The 19,208-nt window shown below is 59.4% G+C and overlaps 3 protein-coding genes across 10 annotated transcripts; 1 reads left to right on the plus strand and 2 right to left on the minus strand.

Moving 5' to 3' along the window:
- Nucleotides 1-3: 3 nt before the first annotated feature.
- On the minus strand, nt 4-10,846 carry CNIH2 (cornichon family AMPA receptor auxiliary protein 2). Its single transcript, XM_022591397.2, has 6 exons — nt 10,389-10,846; nt 6,500-6,568; nt 6,023-6,070; nt 5,674-5,786; nt 5,429-5,572; nt 4-5,234 (listed from the first exon to the last, which is right to left on the minus strand). Exons 1-6 carry the CDS (start codon nt 10,467-10,469, stop codon nt 5,207-5,209), a joined length of 483 nt encoding a protein of 160 aa, XP_022447105.1. The 5' UTR covers nt 10,470-10,846; the 3' UTR covers nt 4-5,206.
- Nucleotides 159-4,208, plus strand: YIF1A (Yip1 interacting factor homolog A, membrane trafficking protein). Of its 7 annotated transcripts, none has more exons than XM_022591387.2 (8): nt 159-297; nt 990-1,201; nt 1,366-1,470; nt 1,589-1,667; nt 2,990-3,047; nt 3,218-3,373; nt 3,819-3,912; nt 3,982-4,208. In XM_022591387.2, exons 1-8 carry the CDS (start codon nt 267-269, stop codon nt 4,150-4,152), a joined length of 906 nt encoding a protein of 301 aa, XP_022447095.1. In that variant the 5' UTR covers nt 159-266; the 3' UTR covers nt 4,153-4,208. The 7 variants fall into 7 exon arrangements, with proteins under 7 accessions (XP_022447095.1, XP_022447097.1, XP_022447102.1 ...); XM_022591389.3 differs by having other exon boundaries at nt 4,006-4,208; XM_022591394.3 differs by lacking the exon at nt 3,218-3,373 and having other exon boundaries at nt 4,006-4,208.
- A 622-nt stretch (nt 10,847-11,468) lies between the features above and the next one.
- Nucleotides 11,469-18,799, minus strand: RAB1B (RAB1B, member RAS oncogene family). 2 transcript variants are annotated; one of them, XM_022591395.3, is made up of 6 exons: nt 18,679-18,799; nt 16,966-17,038; nt 16,578-16,673; nt 16,369-16,464; nt 13,035-13,166; nt 11,469-12,942 (listed from the first exon to the last, which is right to left on the minus strand). In XM_022591395.3, the coding sequence occupies exons 1-6, from the start codon at nt 18,690-18,692 to the stop codon at nt 12,748-12,750; spliced, it is 606 nt and encodes a 201-aa protein (XP_022447103.1). In that variant the 5' UTR covers nt 18,693-18,799; the 3' UTR covers nt 11,469-12,747. The 2 variants fall into 2 exon arrangements, with proteins under 2 accessions (XP_022447103.1, XP_022447104.1); XM_022591396.3 differs by lacking the exon at nt 18,679-18,799 and adding an exon at nt 17,946-18,272.
- Nucleotides 18,800-19,208: the final 409 nt, after the last annotated feature.

The following is a 19,208-nucleotide window of genomic DNA, read 5'->3' on the forward strand; positions in this document are numbered from 1 at the left end:
GAAGTTGGTTATTGCCGAATCCGCTTCGGCGAGGGCACGCCAGTAACCAATTGGGAGAGGGGATGGGCGAGCCGGCGCCGCCGAGGAGCCAATGGCAGGCGGCAGAGGATGACGCTGCGGACATGCTGCTGTCGTCGGACAGGACGGGGACGTGTCTGGCTGCTCGGTAACCTCGGTCGGTGCCCAGGAAACGAAGCAGCTGCCTCACTAGTATTCGTACCACGAGGCGACGCAGCGGGCCCTCGGAAAGAGCGAGCGTCGGGGCCATGGCTTATCACTCGGGCTACGGAGCCCACGGTGCGTGGGGCGCGGGGTGGGCGGGGGCGCGGGCCGACCGGCCCGAGGAGTGTCGGCTGCGCGGCCCGCTCACCCTGAGGGAGAGGGGCGGCCGTGACCGCTGCCCAGGGCGGCGGATGTCATTCGGATTCCTGCCCCGTGAGACTCTGCAACGCGTCCTGGACTTCGCCCTCTCGGTCCAAACCTGAGATCAGATCGGGCGGTGACAGCACTGCTGGGATCCCCGTGCCCGACTCGGGCATGAATGGGGTTTGCCTCCCAAACTTCCTTTCCCTGTCATGACCCTGGTAGGGTTTCTCACCACTGCCCAGGGCCTCCGCGTACCCAGCAGTCGCCTTTCCCACCCTTGTTCATGCGGGGATGCCCTGCCAATTGTCTTCACCTAGCAAACTCTGTCTCCAAGGCTCAGTTCAGAGATCAGTCCCCTTGAGGAGGCCCCCAGGAACCCTCAGACGGGCAACCACTTCCAGGGGCTGCCTCAGCTCTTTCTTTGCCCACATTTAGCACCTCTCCAAAAGGATCCCTCATCAAAGTTCTTTCTGGGTCAGCTACTCCTCATCCAGCTAGTTTCCCGCACTGATTGCTTGGTGCTCCCAGGACCCATACAGGGCTTCCCAGCCTGGGGAAGGGGCAGTGGTTTGGGCTCATGCTTGGTATTCCTGTCACCTACTCTGGTACCTACAAACCCACAGGCTCCAAGCACAGGGCCCGGGCAGCTCCGGATCCCCCTCCCCTCTTCGATGACACAAGCGGTGGTTACTCCAGCCAGCCGGGGGGATACCCAGCCCCAGGAGCCGACGTGGCCTTCAATGTCAACCACTTGATTGGGGACCCAATGGCCAACATGGCTATGGCCTATGGCGGCTCCATCGCATCCCATGGGAAGGACATGGTGCACAAGGAGGTGTGGCCCACCCCCAGGGCAAGGGTGGCAGGATTTCTGGCCAGGGCTGGGGCATCAAGGGATCCCACCTCATCCTCACAGCAGCCCTCAGGGAAGGAGCACATAGAGGAGCACCCTGAGATTTGGGGTGCAGCTTGCCCACAGCCTCCTCTCTCCCCTCCCAGCTGCACCGTTTTGTGTCTGTGAACAAACTCAAGTATTTTTTCGCTGTGGACACAGCCTATGTGGCCAAGAAGCTAGGGCTACTGGTCTTCCCCTACACACACCAGGTGAGCTGGTGGACCCCCTTGCCTCCCTCATCCTGCCCCAGAGTCTGGCCCCCAGATCTCACCCCCCTTCTTTCCTCTTGTCTTTTCCTCCTAACCTGGCTGCTGCTGCCACCACCAGAGCTGGGAAGTGCAGTACAGTCGTGATGTGCCTTTGCCTCCGCGGCAAGACCTCAACGCCCCCGACCTCTATATCCCCAGTGAGTCTTTGACCTGGGCTAGGGGTTACGGGGGGACTTGTGCCTTGAGGCGCCAACAGGAAGAGAGAGACTCGTGTTGGTTCAGCATCTGCTCTTGGTGCTTTTGTGTGCGGCTTCTGTGGCGTCCCTAGGTGCCGGGTAGACCAGGTGGACAGAGTGGGGTGACCAGTAAGCAGCTTCCTGGGTGTGCTCTCAGGGTACTCCCTTTTGAGACCTTCCTGCCACTTGACTTAGACCATGTCCCTCCCCAGCCTGGAGCCTTGGGTTTAGACCTGGCCCTGCAACTTCCAGCTATGGGACCTCAGGTGGCTACTTTCATGCTCCTGAAAAACTGGAATAACAACAGCTCCTACCACAGAGGACTGTTTTGGAAATTCAGCGAAGGGATGTGTGTGCTCAGCCAGCACGTGGCACACAGGAAGCACGCAGTAAATATTAGCCGTTATCACTGTTATTACGTGTCCTCCAAGGCCTGCTTCAGTATCCCCTTCTTTGAGGAGGTGGTCACTCCCTTCTGGGTTCCCACAACTGCCTGTCTACATGGCATGGGTCAGGCCGCCCACACTGTGCAGTGGCTGGCAGACTCTGCATCTGACTTCTCTCTGTCCTGGGGCCTGCACAAGGCGAGGCCCCTGGTGGACACGCTGGAGGAGGGGTGAGTATACCCGGGCCAGCCCTCAGAAGGGCTACCAGGAGGGCAGCCGAACAGCCCAGTTGCCCTGGGAGAGACACAGTTTCTTCTTCCCTCCTTCATTTTGTTTCCCTCTCATAGTCACTGTGTAAGGCAGGAACTGCCATCCATGTTTTACACGTTGAAGCCAAGGCTCAGAGAGAGTTGAGTATCTTTGAGGATACACAGCTTATGGGTGGTAGAGTTGGTTTGCTGTCTCCAGACACTGTGCCCTCTTGTGGGCACATCAGTTCTGGTGCTTGAAGGGGGCAGAGGACAGGACTGAGGAGTTGAAATTGCTGTGAAAACCCAGCTGCCGTCTGAGCTTTTGTGAAAATAGCAGAGGTGACTCTGGCCTGTGATGTAGTTTCTGAGACACAGCAGGACACTTTGGTGAGTTTCCTAGTACAGGGACGGGGAAGGAGGTGGCTTGGTGGTCCTGAGAGAAGGGTCAGGTAGCACTTACACAGTGGGAGAGGGCTGAGCAGGAAAAGGCATCCCAGGCAGGGCACTGGGGAGCTGAGTGTGGAGGTCGAGCATGTTGGGATATGCAGGGAAGGAAGTACGGGGGTGTCAGTGGCTCTGAATACCTAGTGGGGGGTGGCTCTGGTTGAGGAAACCAGGCTGATGGCATCTCTCTGGCTCTTGGCAGCAATGGCCTTCATCACCTACGTGCTGCTGGCTGGGATGGCGCTGGGCATTCAGAAAAGGTCAGTGCCAACCCCTTCCCCATTCCCACCACTTCCCCACTCCTGACTCCTCTCCTCACCTCCCTAGGGGATTTGTGCCAGCTCCCAAGTCCACCCGTGCCCCCAGTCTTGCACCTGCCACGGGATGGCTGGTTTGGGGCTCCCCTCGCCTCACCCCCACACGGCCACAGGTTCTCCCCAGAGGTGCTGGGCCTGTGTGCAAGCACAGCACTGGTGTGGGTTGTGATGGAGGTGCTAGCTCTGCTCCTGGGCGTCTACCTGGCCACCGTGCGCAGCGACCTGAGCACCTTCCACCTGCTGGCCTACAGCGGCTACAAATATGTGGGGTGAGCACCTGTGGGCCGAGAGGGAGGCTCGCCTGGGTCGGGGGTACCTACCGCTCTGGGTTCCCGGCCTGCATAACTACAGCCTCGAACTGTGACCCTGGACCCCCTCTAGCTCCTCTCTACTAGAGGGAGCGCCTGTTTTCAGCAGCCTCCTCAGGGACTGCGCGGTGTTGCTCAGGAGGTCAGGAATGTGTTGAGAGTCACCCTGGGAGCACAGGGGAGAGGGGCGAGCTGGGGTAGTGAAGGGGGTCTCAGATCTAGGTCCTAGGGCTGAGTCCTGGCCCTCCCAATTCATTTTGAGTCTAGGTCTCTGGGGGGACTGGTTAGGGGGAAAGCGCCCTGGTGATGGTAGGCGGGGTCTAGGCTGGGCTCTGGGGCAGTCTCAGGCCTGGACCCTTGCGAGGTCTCCAGCCTTCTCTTCCTCCCTCCCCCCTGCCCGCTGCAGGATGATCCTCAGTGTTCTCACGGGCCTGCTCTTCGGCAGCGATGGCTACTACGTGGCGCTGGCCTGGACTTCATCCGCGCTCATGTACTTCATCGTGAGTCTGGGGCTGGCTCCTCTTCTCCTGGGGTCGGAGCTGGGGACAAGCTTCCCCTTCCCGGCCCAGCTTCAGCTCTCTCCTTTATTCCAGGTGCGCTCTTTGCGAACAGCAGCCCTGGGCCCCGACAGCATGGGGGGCCCGACCCCCCGGCAACGTCTCCAGCTCTACCTGACTCTGGGAGCTGCAGCCTTTCAGCCCCTCATGATATACTGGCTGACCTTCCACCTGGTCCGGTGACCCCCGGTTCCCACTGGCACTGATTTTTCCATACATTGAAGATTTGGTTTCCTTGATTTTGTTTGAGCCTTGTTTCTGGGGCTTATGGGGGGATTTGCCAACACTTGTGGGCCTTTGCATTGCCCAGGGGACCAGGCTCGGGCTTTCTCCAAGGAGGGGGATCCAGGGAGGGCTCCCTGGAGTTGGTGGCCTTGATACTGCCTCGGAAGGCAGATGGAAGTGTTTCAGCAGAAATAGTTGTTTATCTGTGGCTGAGAAAGTGAGAATGGAAGTGGGCAGCTGCTAAGGAGACCTCAAAGGGCTCTGATCCATCTGAGGAGGTCCCTAGTGGGGTCTGTAGGCTAGTGGCGTGAGGCCAGCTGTGCTAAGGATTTAGCTCAGGACTGCCCCCTATGCAGTCCCTTTCCCCCCATCACCTCTTTAAGCCTTTTAGGAGCAGACGTGTTTGCAGTAGTTTATTCATATTTTGTCACAAACGGCCGGGGAGGGGGTGCCGGACTCCTCCAGGCAACATAGAAAATAGGTCCAAGAGACAGGGTGGCTGGGGTTGGGGCAAGGGGGGACAGGGAGGGGTCTGGAGAGAAAGCCTGGGGGAGGGGGGAGGGCAGACTAGGGGTGGGGCTGCCCCCCTGCTGAGCCTGCTCATTCCCGGTGTGGGTACCGCCCCACCTGCAGGGGGAGCCCCAGGGTGGGGGGGGGTGGAGGGGGCGGCCCAGAACTTCCAGGGTCAAGCCCTGCCCCGTGGCAGGGCCTAAATGCCCTCTGAAGTGGACAAGGCCGGAGGTCCCGCCCCTTCCAGGACTGACTGCCATGCCCACAGGCTGGCAGAGGAGCTCCTGCCCCTATTTAGAGCTCTGCCCAGCCCTAGTCCAAGGGGAGGAGGCTCTGAAGGCGGGAAGTCCCCGCAGCAGCAGTTTGGGGGTGGGGGAGAGGAGGCTGGGGGCACCAGTGCCCCCTCCCTCCCCAGGGCTGAGGCCTCTGCGGCCCAGGGGCAGGGCTGGGGGTGCACAGGCGTCCGGTCCGTTCTGGGCTCGCTCCCTGGCCGGCTTCCCCCTTAGAAACTCACCAACGTATAAACCATACTGTGGGAAGACAAGGCAGTGAGCCAAGTCGCGAGCATGCCTCCTACTGGCCACCCACCCTGTCGCGCCCTAGGTTGCCCTCAGTCATCAAGGGCAAAGGGCAGGAACTTGGGGCCCAGCCATTCCTGGGATTGGAGGGATGGTGCCTGGAGCATCCCTTCCCTGACTTCTGACCGCCATGGGCAGGACCTCACCTGTACAGGTAATAGAAGAAGGAGAGCAGGTAGAAGGCGAGTTTGCACCAGGACTCCTTCTGGCAGTAGTTGAGGATGTCAGCATTCATGATGGAGACCGCGTCATACATGACCTCAGAGCCATCCGCAGGACGGTGGAAGTACCTGGGGGGAGAGAGGGGCCTGAGTGCCCACCCTCAAGGCTCCCACCCACATCCTGCCCCGCTCTCCCATCTCACCCTCTCGAAGGCAGCTGCTACCCTCACCTCCAGAGGTGGTAGAAGAGGAGGGGGATGTTGAGGCCCAGGGTCACCCACTCTGCTGCACACAGAAACATCAGACAGAAGAGGCCGTGGATGGAGTATTCTGGGACCACCAGCTGGGGAGTGAGGGTGAGAGGTCAGCGGCCAGGTGCTAGGACAGATCCAAGCTTCAAGGGCACTTGGGAGGTGCCCACCCACCATCACCTCTGGGGACTGAAAGGGCTTCTAGCCTCCCACTCCCTCCCACGTGGCAGTGCAGATCAAACAGGCCGCAGAGGGGGAAGGCCCGGCTCTGGGTTACAGTGGCGCTGAGCTCGGCTAGGAGCCTCCTGCCCCTAACCCTGACACTGACCTTCCTCAGGAGGCAGCAGATGCGTTCGATGTTTTTTAAACGCTCGCGCTGTAGGGAGAGGAAAAGACCGCAATGGTGGAGGTGAAGGAGCGGGCACTGGGGGCGCCCCGCCCCCCTCCCACGCCCCCCACTCCCTGCACGTGGCCGCCAGGGGGCGCCAGAGCAGGCTCTGCGGCGTTTCCGGCGGCGCGGCAACAAAGCAGCCGCGCCGTCCCCATAGCGACCGTCACCATGGAGGGATCTTCACCCGCGTCTCCATGGCAACGGCCCAGAGCCTGGCAACGGCTGCCCCGCCAGGAGGAACCCGAGCCCTGAGCCCGAGCCAGGTGTTTGCTGGGGGCTGGAACAAGGCAGAGGAAGGGGCACGGCCACCGTCCCCTCTACCTCCGTCTTCCTGTCCCCCCGCCGTCCTCCACCCGCGACATATGGCAAGACAGACGGACGGACACACCTCGGCACAACACATGTATCACTTACTGCCCGCGCTGGGTTCCCCTGGTCGATGGGGTTCTTGAAGTCGGTCCGCAGCTCGTCAAAGGCTATGATCTGGGGGAGGGGCGTGTGCCCGTCAGGGTTGGGGCAGCAGCTTATGGCCCCCCACGCATTCTTCTGTGGCATAAGATTCACACATGGGGATCGGACCAGATGGGACGTGCTGCAAAGGTGGAGAAACTGAGGCCCAGAGAGGGGTGGAGCCTGGCCCAAGGTCACACAACAATTTGGAATGGAACTCTAGTGTGCTGATGCCCAGTTCAGGACATGTCCACTACACCTCCATCCAAAACATCCCAAGAGATACTGTCTTCTCCGCTGGGCCCCGTGCTGAACACTAGGGTCCCAGAAGCCTGGGACACAGCCCCTGCCCGGGAGGAACCCCAGACTTGGGAGAAAAACTGTGAACTACATCCAGGGTGATCAGGGCTGTGGAGTGCAGGAAGAACCTGGGGTGGGTGCCTGATCCAGCGTAGCGTGGGGATGGGGAGTTCAGGCTGGACTCTTGAGTAGGAGTTTGGTGAACAAATGCGGGAAAGGCAGTCTGAACAGCAGGAACAGCAGGTACCAAGGCAGAGGGTTGAAAGAACAAGGAACATTCAGGAAGCTTGCAGGTTCTATATGGCTAAAGTGAAAGTGTGAGGCGAGCGGGAAGAAAGACGGGAATGGTGAAAGATGGGCTGGAGAGGTCAGCAGCGCCAGACGTAGGTGCCTTGTGAGGCCGGACCAGATGTTTGGACTTCAACACAGAAGTAAAGGGGAGCCATCGAGGGGTATAAAGCAGCAAAGCAGGGTGGTTAGGTTGATGTTTTAGGACTGACCGAACAGGAAGTACAAACTGGCTAACGGTCCCAGCCAAGACATACATGATGCTTCCTCCATGCCAACAGGCTTTATGTTTGTTAACTCATTTGATGCTTACAACAACCTGATGACGTAGGTGCTGGTATTATCACTTCCATTTTGCAGATGAGGAAACTGAGATAGATTAAATGACTTGTCCAAGGCCACATAGCCAGTTAGTGGCAAGCCAGGTTTCTAAACCCGTTAGATTCCAGAGTTAAAATTTTAACCACTTTACTACACTCAGGCCAGACCAGTCAGGGGACTATTGGGAGTGTTGCGGCTGGGGCTTGCGGGGGGGAGGTGTGGTGATCTGAGTGAAGAGAGGGACAGTGGGGATGGAGAGGTGGGGATGGATTCCAGAGGTATTTAGAAGCCAGAACCCAGAGGGCTTGAATGGCAGTGAAGTGGAGGCAAAGGGGCCCAAGGTGACTTTGGGTGTTGGGGAATCTGGTGGACGGCACTGTCCTCACTGGGATGGGAAACTCTTGGGGGGAGCAGGTGTTTGAGATGATGGGACAGACCTGGGGGGAGCTGGCACGGGAGAAAGGCTGGCAGAGGAGCCTTCTGGAGTCCCCTCCCCTGAGCACCAGCCCTAGGATGAAGCAGCGGGCCCACCACCCCCAAGCATCCCGGACCCCTTAAGGCTCGAAGGGAGAGAACACGGGCTTCCTGGAGGGAGCTGGGGCCATCTGGAGCAGCCCCACCAACTCCCCATTGACTCTGGGCAGCCGCCTGCCTGTCAGGCACAGCAACAGGGTCCAGCAGGGAGCGGAAGGGTGCCGTCTGTCTGCCCCAGAGCTGGCACCACCAGCAGGCGGCGAGTGTTGCACCTCCCACCCCCCAGGCTGCCTGGCGCTGACTCAGCCCCCTGGAACAAACAATCCCCCACGGTGACAGCAGACACGCGTCACTCCCCACCAGGGTTGCCTAGCGACCAGTGGGGCCTAGGCTCAGGGTCTGTGGTGGGATCTGGGGTCCTGCCCTGTAAGGTGCTATCTAATTCTTACCAATTTGGATTGAGGACCACACCTCCTCTCCCCACCTGCACACCCCTTGGCAAGCCTTGCTCTGGGCTTATATACACTCTGCTGTATATACAACAAGCCCACTTTACCGATGAGGAAACAGACTCAGGACAAGAGACTTGCTATGATCGCCCAGCTAAACGGCTGAGCGAACACAGTGCCTGACACGTAGTCGGTACTCAATGAGTATTTTTTGGGAGCACTTGGGCCCTCTCTCCCAGCCTGGGAGCCCCAGAAGGGCGAAGCCTGAGTCTTATTCATCCTTGTCACTCCCAAAGCCACCCAGAGCCTGGTTCTCAGGAGCATCGACAGGTGTGTTGGATGGAGGTCTGCTCTGAGCATCCCCTGAGGACAGGGACCCCCATAGAGGCTGTTGGAGGCCTCTGGGTGGGGAGGAGCCCAAAGAGGGGCTTCTTGAATTCCAGGAGCCTTCCTCCCAGGAGCTGGTTAGCTCTGTGTGCCCAGCCCGTGACTCTCAATTCCTTCCAGTCCTCAGGACTCCAGCCCTCCTGCCACCACCCCACAGGATTTTCCAAGGCCCTGGGATGAGATAGAAGGCTCAGAGAGACCAAGATGGACCTAGGGGAGATGGAAGAAGGGAAAGAGAAACAGAGAAGGGGGCAGAGAAAAGAAAAAGCAACTGAGAGACCCAAAGAGAGAGAGGGCTGCAGATGGGGTGTGTGTGTCTGAAGGTGTCTATGGGGGCTCACTCCTCACACAGAAGGGGCGCAGTCAGAGTCCATGGAATCCTGATGTAAAAGAGACAGACAGCAAGGGGACAGCAGGGGAGGATGAAGGGAGAGACTGATCAAGGGCCAGGGAGGACCACGGAGCAGGCAGGCAGCAGGTCCCAGGAAAAGAAAGGAGTGATGAAGTGGGGAGACCAAGAAAGAAGCAGGTGAGGCAATGGGGAGGAAGAGGAAGGAAGCGGGTACAGAGAGACCGATGGGGGATAACGCGATGATCAAGGAGGTGTGTGCTGGACGCACAAGCAGAGGATGCTGAGCTGAGCGGGCCAGGGCCAAGATGCACAGGCCGTGTGGAGGGGATAGGGTGGTGGCTGAAACCTCAGGGTACATAGGAGAAGAGAGGGCAGTAAAGGGGGTGGGGGGCAAGGGTCCCAAAAAATAAGCTGGAGGCTGATTGATAGTTCTGTAGTGAGTAGAAGGGAGACAGGCAGGGGACCACTGAGAAGGCCCCAGACAGTGGGGGAGAGGGACCCTCTCTAAAGGGAGGCGATCAGGATAAGGATGAGAAATGGACGTTTTGAAGAACCAGGTGTGAGGCAAGGCTGGAGAGAGAGACAGACCAAAGGAAACAGGAGACAAAGAGGAAAGTGGGGGCAGGAAGAAGAGGAAAGCTGGAAAGTGGGGAGGAAACCTAGTGGGGGGAAGCCCGAACAGGAGCGGGTAGGGAAACCCAAGGTGAGCTGGTGGTCGGGGTTAGGTCTCTGGGGCTGCTTAGAGCCAATCACTGCTGGGTCAGGGAGTGGGGGTGGGGGGCGGGAATGGAAAGGGTTAATGGGCTCTGCGATCTGTGGGTCCTGTAAACAGATGCAGTTGCCATAGCAACTGGCTCCATCACTCTGGCTGGAAAAACCCACAAAGGGGGTGGGGAGAGTAGACAGACAAACTGCCCGACGGACAAACGGGGGCGACTAGATGGCGGGGGTTGGGGGGTGGGGAAATAGGAGGGAAAGGAACAAGAATCCCAGAATTCCGCCCCACACCCCAAGGCTGCCATGGGGCAGGGGAGGGGGGTCAGAGACCGACTGACATACCCACAGACAGTCGGGGGCGGCGGAGAAAGGGGGGGGGCCGGGAAGGAAGCCGATGATGGGGGGTGTTTATGGGGCGAACAGTAGCCGACTGATGGGGGATAGCGGAGAGGAGGCTCCAAGTTTCTCCGGGCCCTGAGACCATCCGTCCGTCCCCCTCCTGCTCCCAGCGCCCCCTGCCCCCACTCCGACCCCAGCCCCAGCCCCAGCCCCAGCCCGGCCTTACGTGCCAGATGACAAAGAAGATGAGAGAGGCGCACAGCACCAGGGTGAGCATGTAGCAGAACGCGGCGAAGGTGAACGCCATGGCCCCCGCGCCGGGCGGCGGCCCGGGGGGCGCCAGCGCGGGTCCCGGGCGCAAGGGGACGCCCCCCCGGCCCGCGCTTAGGGCCGGCCGGGCATGGCCCGCAGGGCTCGGGCGCGGGCTCGGGGGACGCGGGCGGCGCGGCCGGGATCGGGGCCGCGGGGCCGTGGGGCGCGGGCCGGTGGGCTCGGGGGGCGCGTCCGCTGCCGGCTGCCCGGGCCCCAATCGCTCATCCTGCGATCCCTCGCCCGCGGCTCCCTCGCTCTCCAGCCCGCGAAGCCGGCGGGGCGGAGCCGGGGGCGGGGCCGCCGTGCGAGCAGCCTCGGGCGGGCGGGGCTGGGTCTCTGTGCGCCCCTCCGCCAGCGCGGCCCGGGCGCCACCCCCGCCCCAACCTCAGGGACACGTAAGCATGGACGCACATCCCTGGCATAACCCCCCCCCCAACGTCACACAACGAGCCCACCACTGCCACACTCGGCCCACTCGGACGGGTGCCCGCACCTCTGCCCTCATTCGCCGGCCACGGAGGTCGGACCGAGGTCTTAAGTGCAAAGCACTTGTCACCGTCCGAGGGGTCAGAGACACCTGGCTTGAACCCAGAAAAAGCCGGGAGAGGGGGCTGAGCCAGGGGGCTGAAGGGGACGCGGGCCAGACACAGCGGGGCACAAGGTCTGCGGCCCAACTCCCCATCCCGGACCCGCCTGTGTGGGTGTTGGCGGCGGCGGCGGCGGCGGCGGCGGCGGCTCACCAGGTGCTCACTGACGGCCGCCAGCCGCCCTCCCGGCCGGCCGGAACCGTGCTGGGCCCGTGGGGACAGACTATAGAAGCACAAGCAGGCAGCTCTCCTGGCTTCAGGAAATGGGTCAAGGCCTTTCAACAGCAACCCTAGGACACACAGCCCAAGCCAGGACCCCCTGTGCAGCCCACCAAGACCACGGCTCCAGTTCCTTCCCTGCCACCCAAAGGCAGCTCCCACCACAGACCACACTCAGCCACCACAACTTCCTTGCAAAAACCCTCGGCTCACCCGAGGGCCAGTGGAAATTTATTTATTTATTTTTTGTCCTTTCCGTCTTTCCCCAAGTGGCTTTTCCTTGCAAAATGCCTGACATGACACCAGAGGGGAACCTGGGAGTTGGGAGGGCACCCCAAGGGGCAGCCCAGGGACTTAAATACAAGCTGGAGGGGAGGGCACAGGTGGGACAGGCAAGAGACAGCACAAGGGACATGGCTTCTCAAGTAGAGATCAAAGGTTTGTTTTTCTGCAGGAAGAAGCTGTGTCAGAGGCAGGGGGCTAGCATCCTGGGTGGGAGGGAGTTAAGTGGAGAGGCCCCCCCCACCCTGGGTTGCACCCACATTCCCAGAGAAGTAGCGACAGGGGATGAGGATCCGCCCTCATAGGCTCCAAGGGACGGAAGGGGGAGAATAAGCCAGATGTGCTGCCTCAGGGAAAGGGAGGAGGTGCTGGCAGAGTGAGGGTTAAGGCTGGTGCCCAGCCTCTGGCACGGTGGGCCTTCCGCCTCCGCCTGCCTTGGGGACAAAGGGGCATGGTGGGCAGGCAGCACACGGGCCTGGCTCTGGCAGGGCAGGGAGTGGCAGGAGCAGGCTCCCTCTGGGCTCAAGACACAGGCCCAGCGCGGCTGCCCACCCACCTGCCCTAGATGTGCTCAGACCCCACCGCAGCTGGACGGCTCGAGCTGTGAGTGTGTGTGTCGGCGGGGAGGCAGGGAGGATAGGAAAGTGGGCTGCTGGGCCCCTGTGGCCCCATGCCCGTCCTGAGGTCCAGCCCAGGGCCCTGCATTCCAGGGCCCTGGATCCCCTGGTCCCATTCCTGGCCCCAGGTGCTGACTACAGCCAGGGGCAGTAGAGGCCAGGGAGGCCCTCGGCTCCTGGGGAAGGGGGGTGGCGCAGGGGAGGGGAGGAAGAAGAGTAAGGAGAGAAACCCACTGCAGCATACACGGGGGGCAGGGGGAGGGAGACAGACAGAGGAGAGCCCTCATCCCAAAGGTGTGTGGTGGGGTATCTTTTAAAGTCACCCAGAGGCAGCAGCAGAGCAAGCCCACACCCTCACCCCAGCCAAAGGTCCTGGGTGTCCTCTCTTGGGGGCCCTGACAGAACCGGGGCGCAGGGCGGCAGGCAGACAGGCCAGAGGGAGATGGGGAGCCCAGGACACCCCAAAGCCACAGATTCAAATGCCCCGGGAGAGGGAAGTACCTCCTGCCCCCTCCAGGGGCATCATCTGGAGAAGGTGCCACCTCCGGTCCCACCCCACGAGCCCCTCCTAGCAACAGCCGCCACCAGCCTGCTTCACAGGGGTGCTGTCAATCTTGAGGTTGGGCCGCTCACCCCCTGGCGCTGCCCCAGGCCCCATCCGCCTTTTGATCTCGGCAGCCATGGTCAGGAACGCCTGCTCGACATTGGTAGCGTTCTTGGCACTCGTCTCCAGGAAGGGGATGCCCAGAGAATCTGCAAACTCCTGATAAGGGGAGAGGAGAAAAGAGAAAGGGAGAGGAGGTGAGGGGCAGCAGGCCCCAGCCCACCCGGGCGGCCTGGCCCAGGCCTGCTCACCTTGGCTGTGGTGTTATCCACCACCTTCTTGGTGGTGAGGTCGCTCTTGTTGCCCACCAGGAGCTTATTGACATTCTCGCTGGCATAGCGGTCGATCTCCTGTAGCCACTGCTTCACGTTGGCATAGGATTCCTAGAGGGACCAGATCAAAAGTTACTTTGCTCCCACCTCCCGCCCCTACGCCAGGCCTGGAGAACAGGGGTTTTCAGGGGAAGATGGCTGTCCTGGGCTCCTGAGAAAGGCAGGCGCCCTGGGCTCAGGGACCCAGAGGAAGCTCCTCCAGGCTTAGCGCTCCTTCCTGCCCTCCTCTGTCTGAGACCCCAAGAGCCAGGCCCAGCAGAGCCCCGGCTGTCTACCAACAGCCCCGACACCTCAGCAGCTTAGACCAAGGGCCAGCCAGCTCTGCTTCCTGCAGCTGCTCGTGTTTACCCAAGACACAGAAAAGGCCTAACCACGTGGAGGGAGCAAATGGCATCAGGAGAGAGGCCAGAGGAAAGACAGAAACAAAGGATAACAGGTTAGCAAGAATTACAAAGTCCCCACAGTGGCCTTAAAATCCCTTTAAGGTTTGAAACCTTGGAGCCCAGTGGGAGGTGGAGGATCCTCACAGAGGAGACCCTGGCCTACAGGGGAGACAGGTATCCTGGGAACAGGGCCTGACATTCGTCCTACTTCTGGCACTGACAGCCTCCGAGCTCGGCCTGGCTCTCCCGGCAGCCTGCTGCGCCCCACCCCCCGACGCCTGGCACGCCGACAAAGGACAGAACTTTTAGGAATATGCTTGAGCTAGAGCCGCTTTCCCTTCTTAGGAGCCAGAGGTCTGGTGATATCACACTGGGTTCAAATGTACACCTCCTGCCATGTCCCAGGCGGGGGCCCTGTGCTGGGCACTGGGTTCAAATAATGGAATCATGCCTGGGCCCTGCCCTAAAGCACTCAGGGGACAATGGAGGACTAGACTAGGGCACACACAACGGCAAGACAGGGCGACCAAGCGCTGCAGGGATAGAAGGCAGGAGCAGGTGGAGCTCCAGGATCATCTCTGCCTGGGGAGATGACAGCCGACCTACACCTGCAGGGACGAACTACCCCCGTGTGGGTGCCAGTGGAGGGACGGGGCAAGGTGCAAGGGGAGAAGCAGACATATGCCGGGTCACGGGATGGGATGGGATGGGCGTGCTGTCTTTGGGGAGGGGGAAAAGCTAAAAGCGGCTGGGACACAGTCCCTGAGCAGGGAAGGAAAGGAAGAGGAAGCAGGCCCAAGCAGGGAGGGTCTTAGCCTGGACAAATCTTAGACAACCAGGAGCCAGTAGAGGTTTTCTTAGGAAGGAAGCAGCAAGAGCACACCTGTGTTCTGGGAAGATAGTCCTGGCAGGAGTGCAGAGGCCAGATCAGACCAGCAAGGAGACGGAGACCAACTGGGAGATGGTTGGCATAATCCAGGGAAGAGAAGATGTGCCCTGAGCCAGGGAATGAGGCAGGCAAGAGCACAGGATTTAGAGTCAGACCACCCTGGGTTAAGCCCCACCTCTGCCACTTATTGTATGATCCTAGATATGTCACTTGGCTTCTCTGAACCTCAGTTTCCTCACTTCTATAAAACAGTACCTCCTGGTGGGGCTGTTGTGAGCATGGGATAATGAATGCAGGCTTGTCTCCTAACAAGTGCTTAATTAGCAAGAGCTGCCATTATCCTCATCACTGCTATTATTACAAGGGAACGGATCTGGGAGAGATGATGGGGGAGAACAGAGGGGCCCAGGGACTGACAGGATGGGGGAGGGAAGAGTTTTCTGGTCAGGCCAACAGGGACTCTGTTGTAAAGATGAGGATGCAGAAGCCAGTTCAAGAAGAGATGGGGAGACCAGCACCAGACAAGCTGAGTTCTGCAGATGGTCTGGAGCTCTGCAGATGGTCTGGAGCTCTGCAGATGGCCTGAAGGCGGTCTAGAGGCAGGAAAGGATGTGCTGGGAAGCAAAGAACCCTGGGTTCAAAACACAGGCTTTGCCTTTCCTGACTGTGAAGCCATGGGCAGGTAACTCAACATACGTCTAAGTGTGTTTCCTCATCTGGAAAAGAGGGATGCCACCATTGAGTTCACTGGGTTCTACTGTGAACATGGGAATTAACACAGACATAAAGTGCCAGGAGAGCGCAGGACTCAGGAGGCGATCCACAGTGACAGCCCTTTACTCGTAGAAATCACAAAACAAGAAGCCAAACCACAAGGTGGTCAGAACTGTGCAGGGAGAGTCAGGAGGCGGCCTGGGGCAATCAAGAGGCACAGAACCTGGGGCTGTAGCGGGGCAGGATACGACGGACCAGTAAGAAGTCACTGAAAAGAGAATCTGCTGCAGCAGGAGATGGCAGAGCTTGAGACAGTAACTTTTTCAAAGAGAGGGAAGAGAACAGAGTTAAAAGCCATGGGAGATCAATCATGGCAAAAACTGAAATGAAGTCACAAGTTTTGGCGGTTAGAGGTCCTTGGTGACCTCTGAGTGGAGCAAAGTTCACCCACAGCTTGTTGTCCAGGAGGCATCACGAGTCCCTGGTGAGCTGAAGAGCCCAGCTGCCCCTCAGAGCAGGGACTCCTCCTGGCCTGGGGCTGATACAAGTACCTCCATGTCCCCAGGGCCTGACCCCCATGAAGCAACAAAGTTTTAAAAAAAAACAAAGTGGGTAGAATCAGTAGGCCTGGGCTTTCTGTCTCTGCCACTTAACTAGCTGCAGGGCCTAAGAAAGTCCTACCACCCCGACCCATTTCTTCATCTGTAAAATGGGAATATAACACACACCTCTTTGGAGTGGTACAAGCATCAAAGGGCTGTGACAGAACCTGTGAACTCTAACGCGTGACAGGACTGTTTCCCGCTATTAACATCACCACTGATGCCAATGACACGAGACTAACACTGCCACAGCAGACACAGGGCTCCCAGAACTCTGCTCACACTGGGCCCAGAGTGCAGGGCTCCCTCACTTCCTTGTGTAAGGCCCTCCAATCGCTTCTCCACAGTGTCTTTACCCAGGAGGCCACGGGCCCAGCACAGCAACCAATCAGCTGACTAACCCCCCCACAAAAGACAGGTGCCTGGAAGGTCTAGAATAACGTGGCAAGTCTGACAGGGAGGTGAGGCCTGGTTCTGCCAAGGCCCTGCAGCGGGGCCTGGGGAGGATCCAGGTCTGCAGCTATTTCCCTCCTTGTGAAATGAGTCCGAGAACAGTCTCCTTTCCGGGCAGCATCAGAAGGAGAGAACGGGAACAGTAAAAAGCAGCAAAAGCCAAAGACCTGAGGCTGAGGAGGCAAAGTGGGGGACGGTGAGCCCAGGAGTACCTGGTCGGTGACGTCGTACACCACGATGATGCCGTGAGCCCCCCGGTAGTAGCTGGAAGTGATGGTCCGGAACCGTTCCTGACCAGCGGTGTCCCACTACAAGACAGCAGGAGAGGGGGGCAGGTCAGCCCTGGGCTCCATGCCCAGGGCCCCTCCCCTCCCAAGGGAGATGTCTCTGCACCAGAGATTCTGGGAGGAGCAACACTCACGATCTGAAGTTTGATGGTTTTGCCATCCAGCTCAATGGTTCGGATCTTGAAGTCCACCCCGATGGTGCTGATGTAGCTCTCTGTGTATGTGTCATCCTGAAAGATCAGGGACCAGTGAAATGGCCTGAGTGAACAGGTCTGAGGCCCATCTGGAAAACCTCCCTCCAGTGTCCTGCCCCAGCTGAGCTCCTAACTGCTGAGCCCCAGTTCTCAGCACCCCAACTTGCCAGCGCTATGCCCCAGTTCAGTCAGATATGTTGCTGGCAAGTCCTGCAACTTCATCCTTGGTCTCCCAGGTCTTGCAACCACTATTCTCTGGGTTGCCCCCCTCTCCCTCCGGCCACCAGCCAGGACCCCAGATGGATGGTAGGGGAAGCTTCTTACTTACAGCAAACCGCAGGAGCAGGCAGGACTTGCCCACGCCCGAGTCACCAATCAAAAGCAGCTTAAATAGGTAGTCACTGGAGAGAAAGGATGGGAAGGTGTGAAGGGAGGCAGGGAGCCCACCCGCCATTATCCTGGAGTCAAAACTATAGCATTCTCCCACACTGTGAGGTGTGCCTTGGATTAGAGTATTAAAGCACTCACAAGATCCTCCCACAAGTCCTGGGATGGGGAGGGTTGACCACTCCTCATAACACAGCTGGCCCAAAGGGGAGCATCTGAATTCCCACTTTACAGAGAAGGAAACGGAGACACAGAGAGGAACGTGACTTGCCAAGGATCACATCAGTTAGGTGACAGAGCTGGGTATCCTACCCTGATTCCTGATAGACTCCATGGTTTCGGGTCCAGTAGGGGCTATTTAGGGAAACCCTCCTACACTGCCCTGTGCCATACCTGACTTGGCAGGGGAGGCCCCAGAAGTGGAAGCCAGGGCCCAGCCTAGAACTTCACTGAATACCTATGTAAAGAGCCCGGTATGAAGCCTCCAGAAAGACATGGTCAACAAGCGGCAATGATAATAGCAGTTAAAACGTATCCACTTCCTACTTGTGCCTGGCCTTGTGCTAAGTACTTCAAATGCATCATCTCATTTAAGCCTCACAACAGTCCAATGAAGTGAGTGCCGGTTATTCCCAATTAATGAAGAAATAGAGGCCAGAGAAGAGAAGCGACTTGCTCTAAGTTACACAGCTGTTAACTTTAATACTGGAAACCAGGTTCAGACTCCAAAGTCTCTGTGAAAGCATGTCGGTTCCCTTCTCTGTTACCTCTTATAATCCAGCTCAGAGCTTCACCCTTCCCCAAGGAAATCTGAGGCCAGGATCTGGAGGAGAAAAAGGAAGTGGCAAAAGAGGAAGAAGATAACTGACACTAAGGGAAAACTGTCGATGAGAAGTCAGGGCAGAGATGTGGGCCACCTACCCGTAGGGGGAGTGACCAAGAAGTGAGGAAAGTTTGAGGAACAAAGAATCCCACTGGAAGGGAGAAAGCAAATGCCACATTCATCTAAACTTCTTCGGCAGGGTGACGGCGAAGGGAAGTGGGGTGACGGCGGCGCCGGGGGCTTGCGCAAAGGTGAGGAGAGGGCGGGAGGGGACCAGCCTCTGGGAGCGGCAGGGCATTTTGATCCAGGTAAAGGGCAAAGCGGCAGCCCCGGAGGGGAGAACCTGCGGAAAAGCTACCCAGCGGATTCCGGGAGGACTGGAGAGCAGAATATACGACCCGACCTAAAGGGCCCGAAACTGGACCGAGACCAGAAACTCTGAGGATGGGCTCCACAATGCCAGGACCGTCGTCAGCACCCAGACCGCTACTCTCAGGCAGCAGGTGGGGAAACTGAGGCCTGGAAAGACCGGGGCTGCGGGGTCACCTGACCGACAAGGCCTGCTAGTGCCGGTGCCTCGGGATCCAAGTGGTGCCCCTCGGGGTCGCAGTCTCCGGGCCCGGGTGCAAGAACTCGGGGCGTCGAGCCGGGGTTCTGGGGCCCCCGGGGGAGGGGCAGAACCCGGATGTGAGGGGGGGGAGGTCAGCGGAAGAGGGACCCGGATGTGGGGGCGCCGCGCAGTCCTGACCCGGGCCGGACAACCCCAGTAAGCGTACAGCCCCGTACTCGGGATCGAGGCTGCGCCGGACGGCGCGTGCGGGGCGCACTCACTATTCGGGGTTCATGGCGGCAGCGGCGGCCCGCTCAGTCGCTCCCAGTCGGCTCTGCTCCGCCTCCCGTTTCAAGATGGTGGCCGCTCCGCCCCAGAGACCCCGCCCGCGACGCGCAGGCGCAAACACTCGGGACTGGGACCTCGCCGTGTGGCTCCTCGGAACTTGTAGTCTCCTTACATTGTGCAACTCACCCCGCCCCCCGCTGCGCAGGCGTAATCCTAGCCCACGCCCCACCATCGCCTCGCGTTGCCTTCTGGAGCTTGTAGTTCCCTCCCTAGAAGTACCTGGGCTTGAGGACCGCGCTCGGGAGCCTGACAGCGTCCCGGCGTTAGATCCTCAATTTAGTGCTGGCGTTGACACGTTTCACGTCTGTCTGACAGAGGCATTCATCCTTACACTCCCCGCAGCGTTAGTAAAGGTTCATTTATCCAGGGTTCTTCGTGTGCTGGCGCTCCTAACTCCCAGCAGAAACCCCAGGAAGGTGTCACCCACATTTTATAGATGAAGAAATCGAGACTCGGTAACTCG

This window comes from Delphinapterus leucas, chromosome 7 (genome assembly GCF_059928025.1).
Source record: "Delphinapterus leucas isolate spDelLeu-1000000601 "Yukka" chromosome 7, BTC_Dleu_Yukka2, whole genome shotgun sequence".
Lineage (NCBI taxonomy): Eukaryota > Metazoa > Chordata > Mammalia > Artiodactyla > Monodontidae > Delphinapterus > Delphinapterus leucas.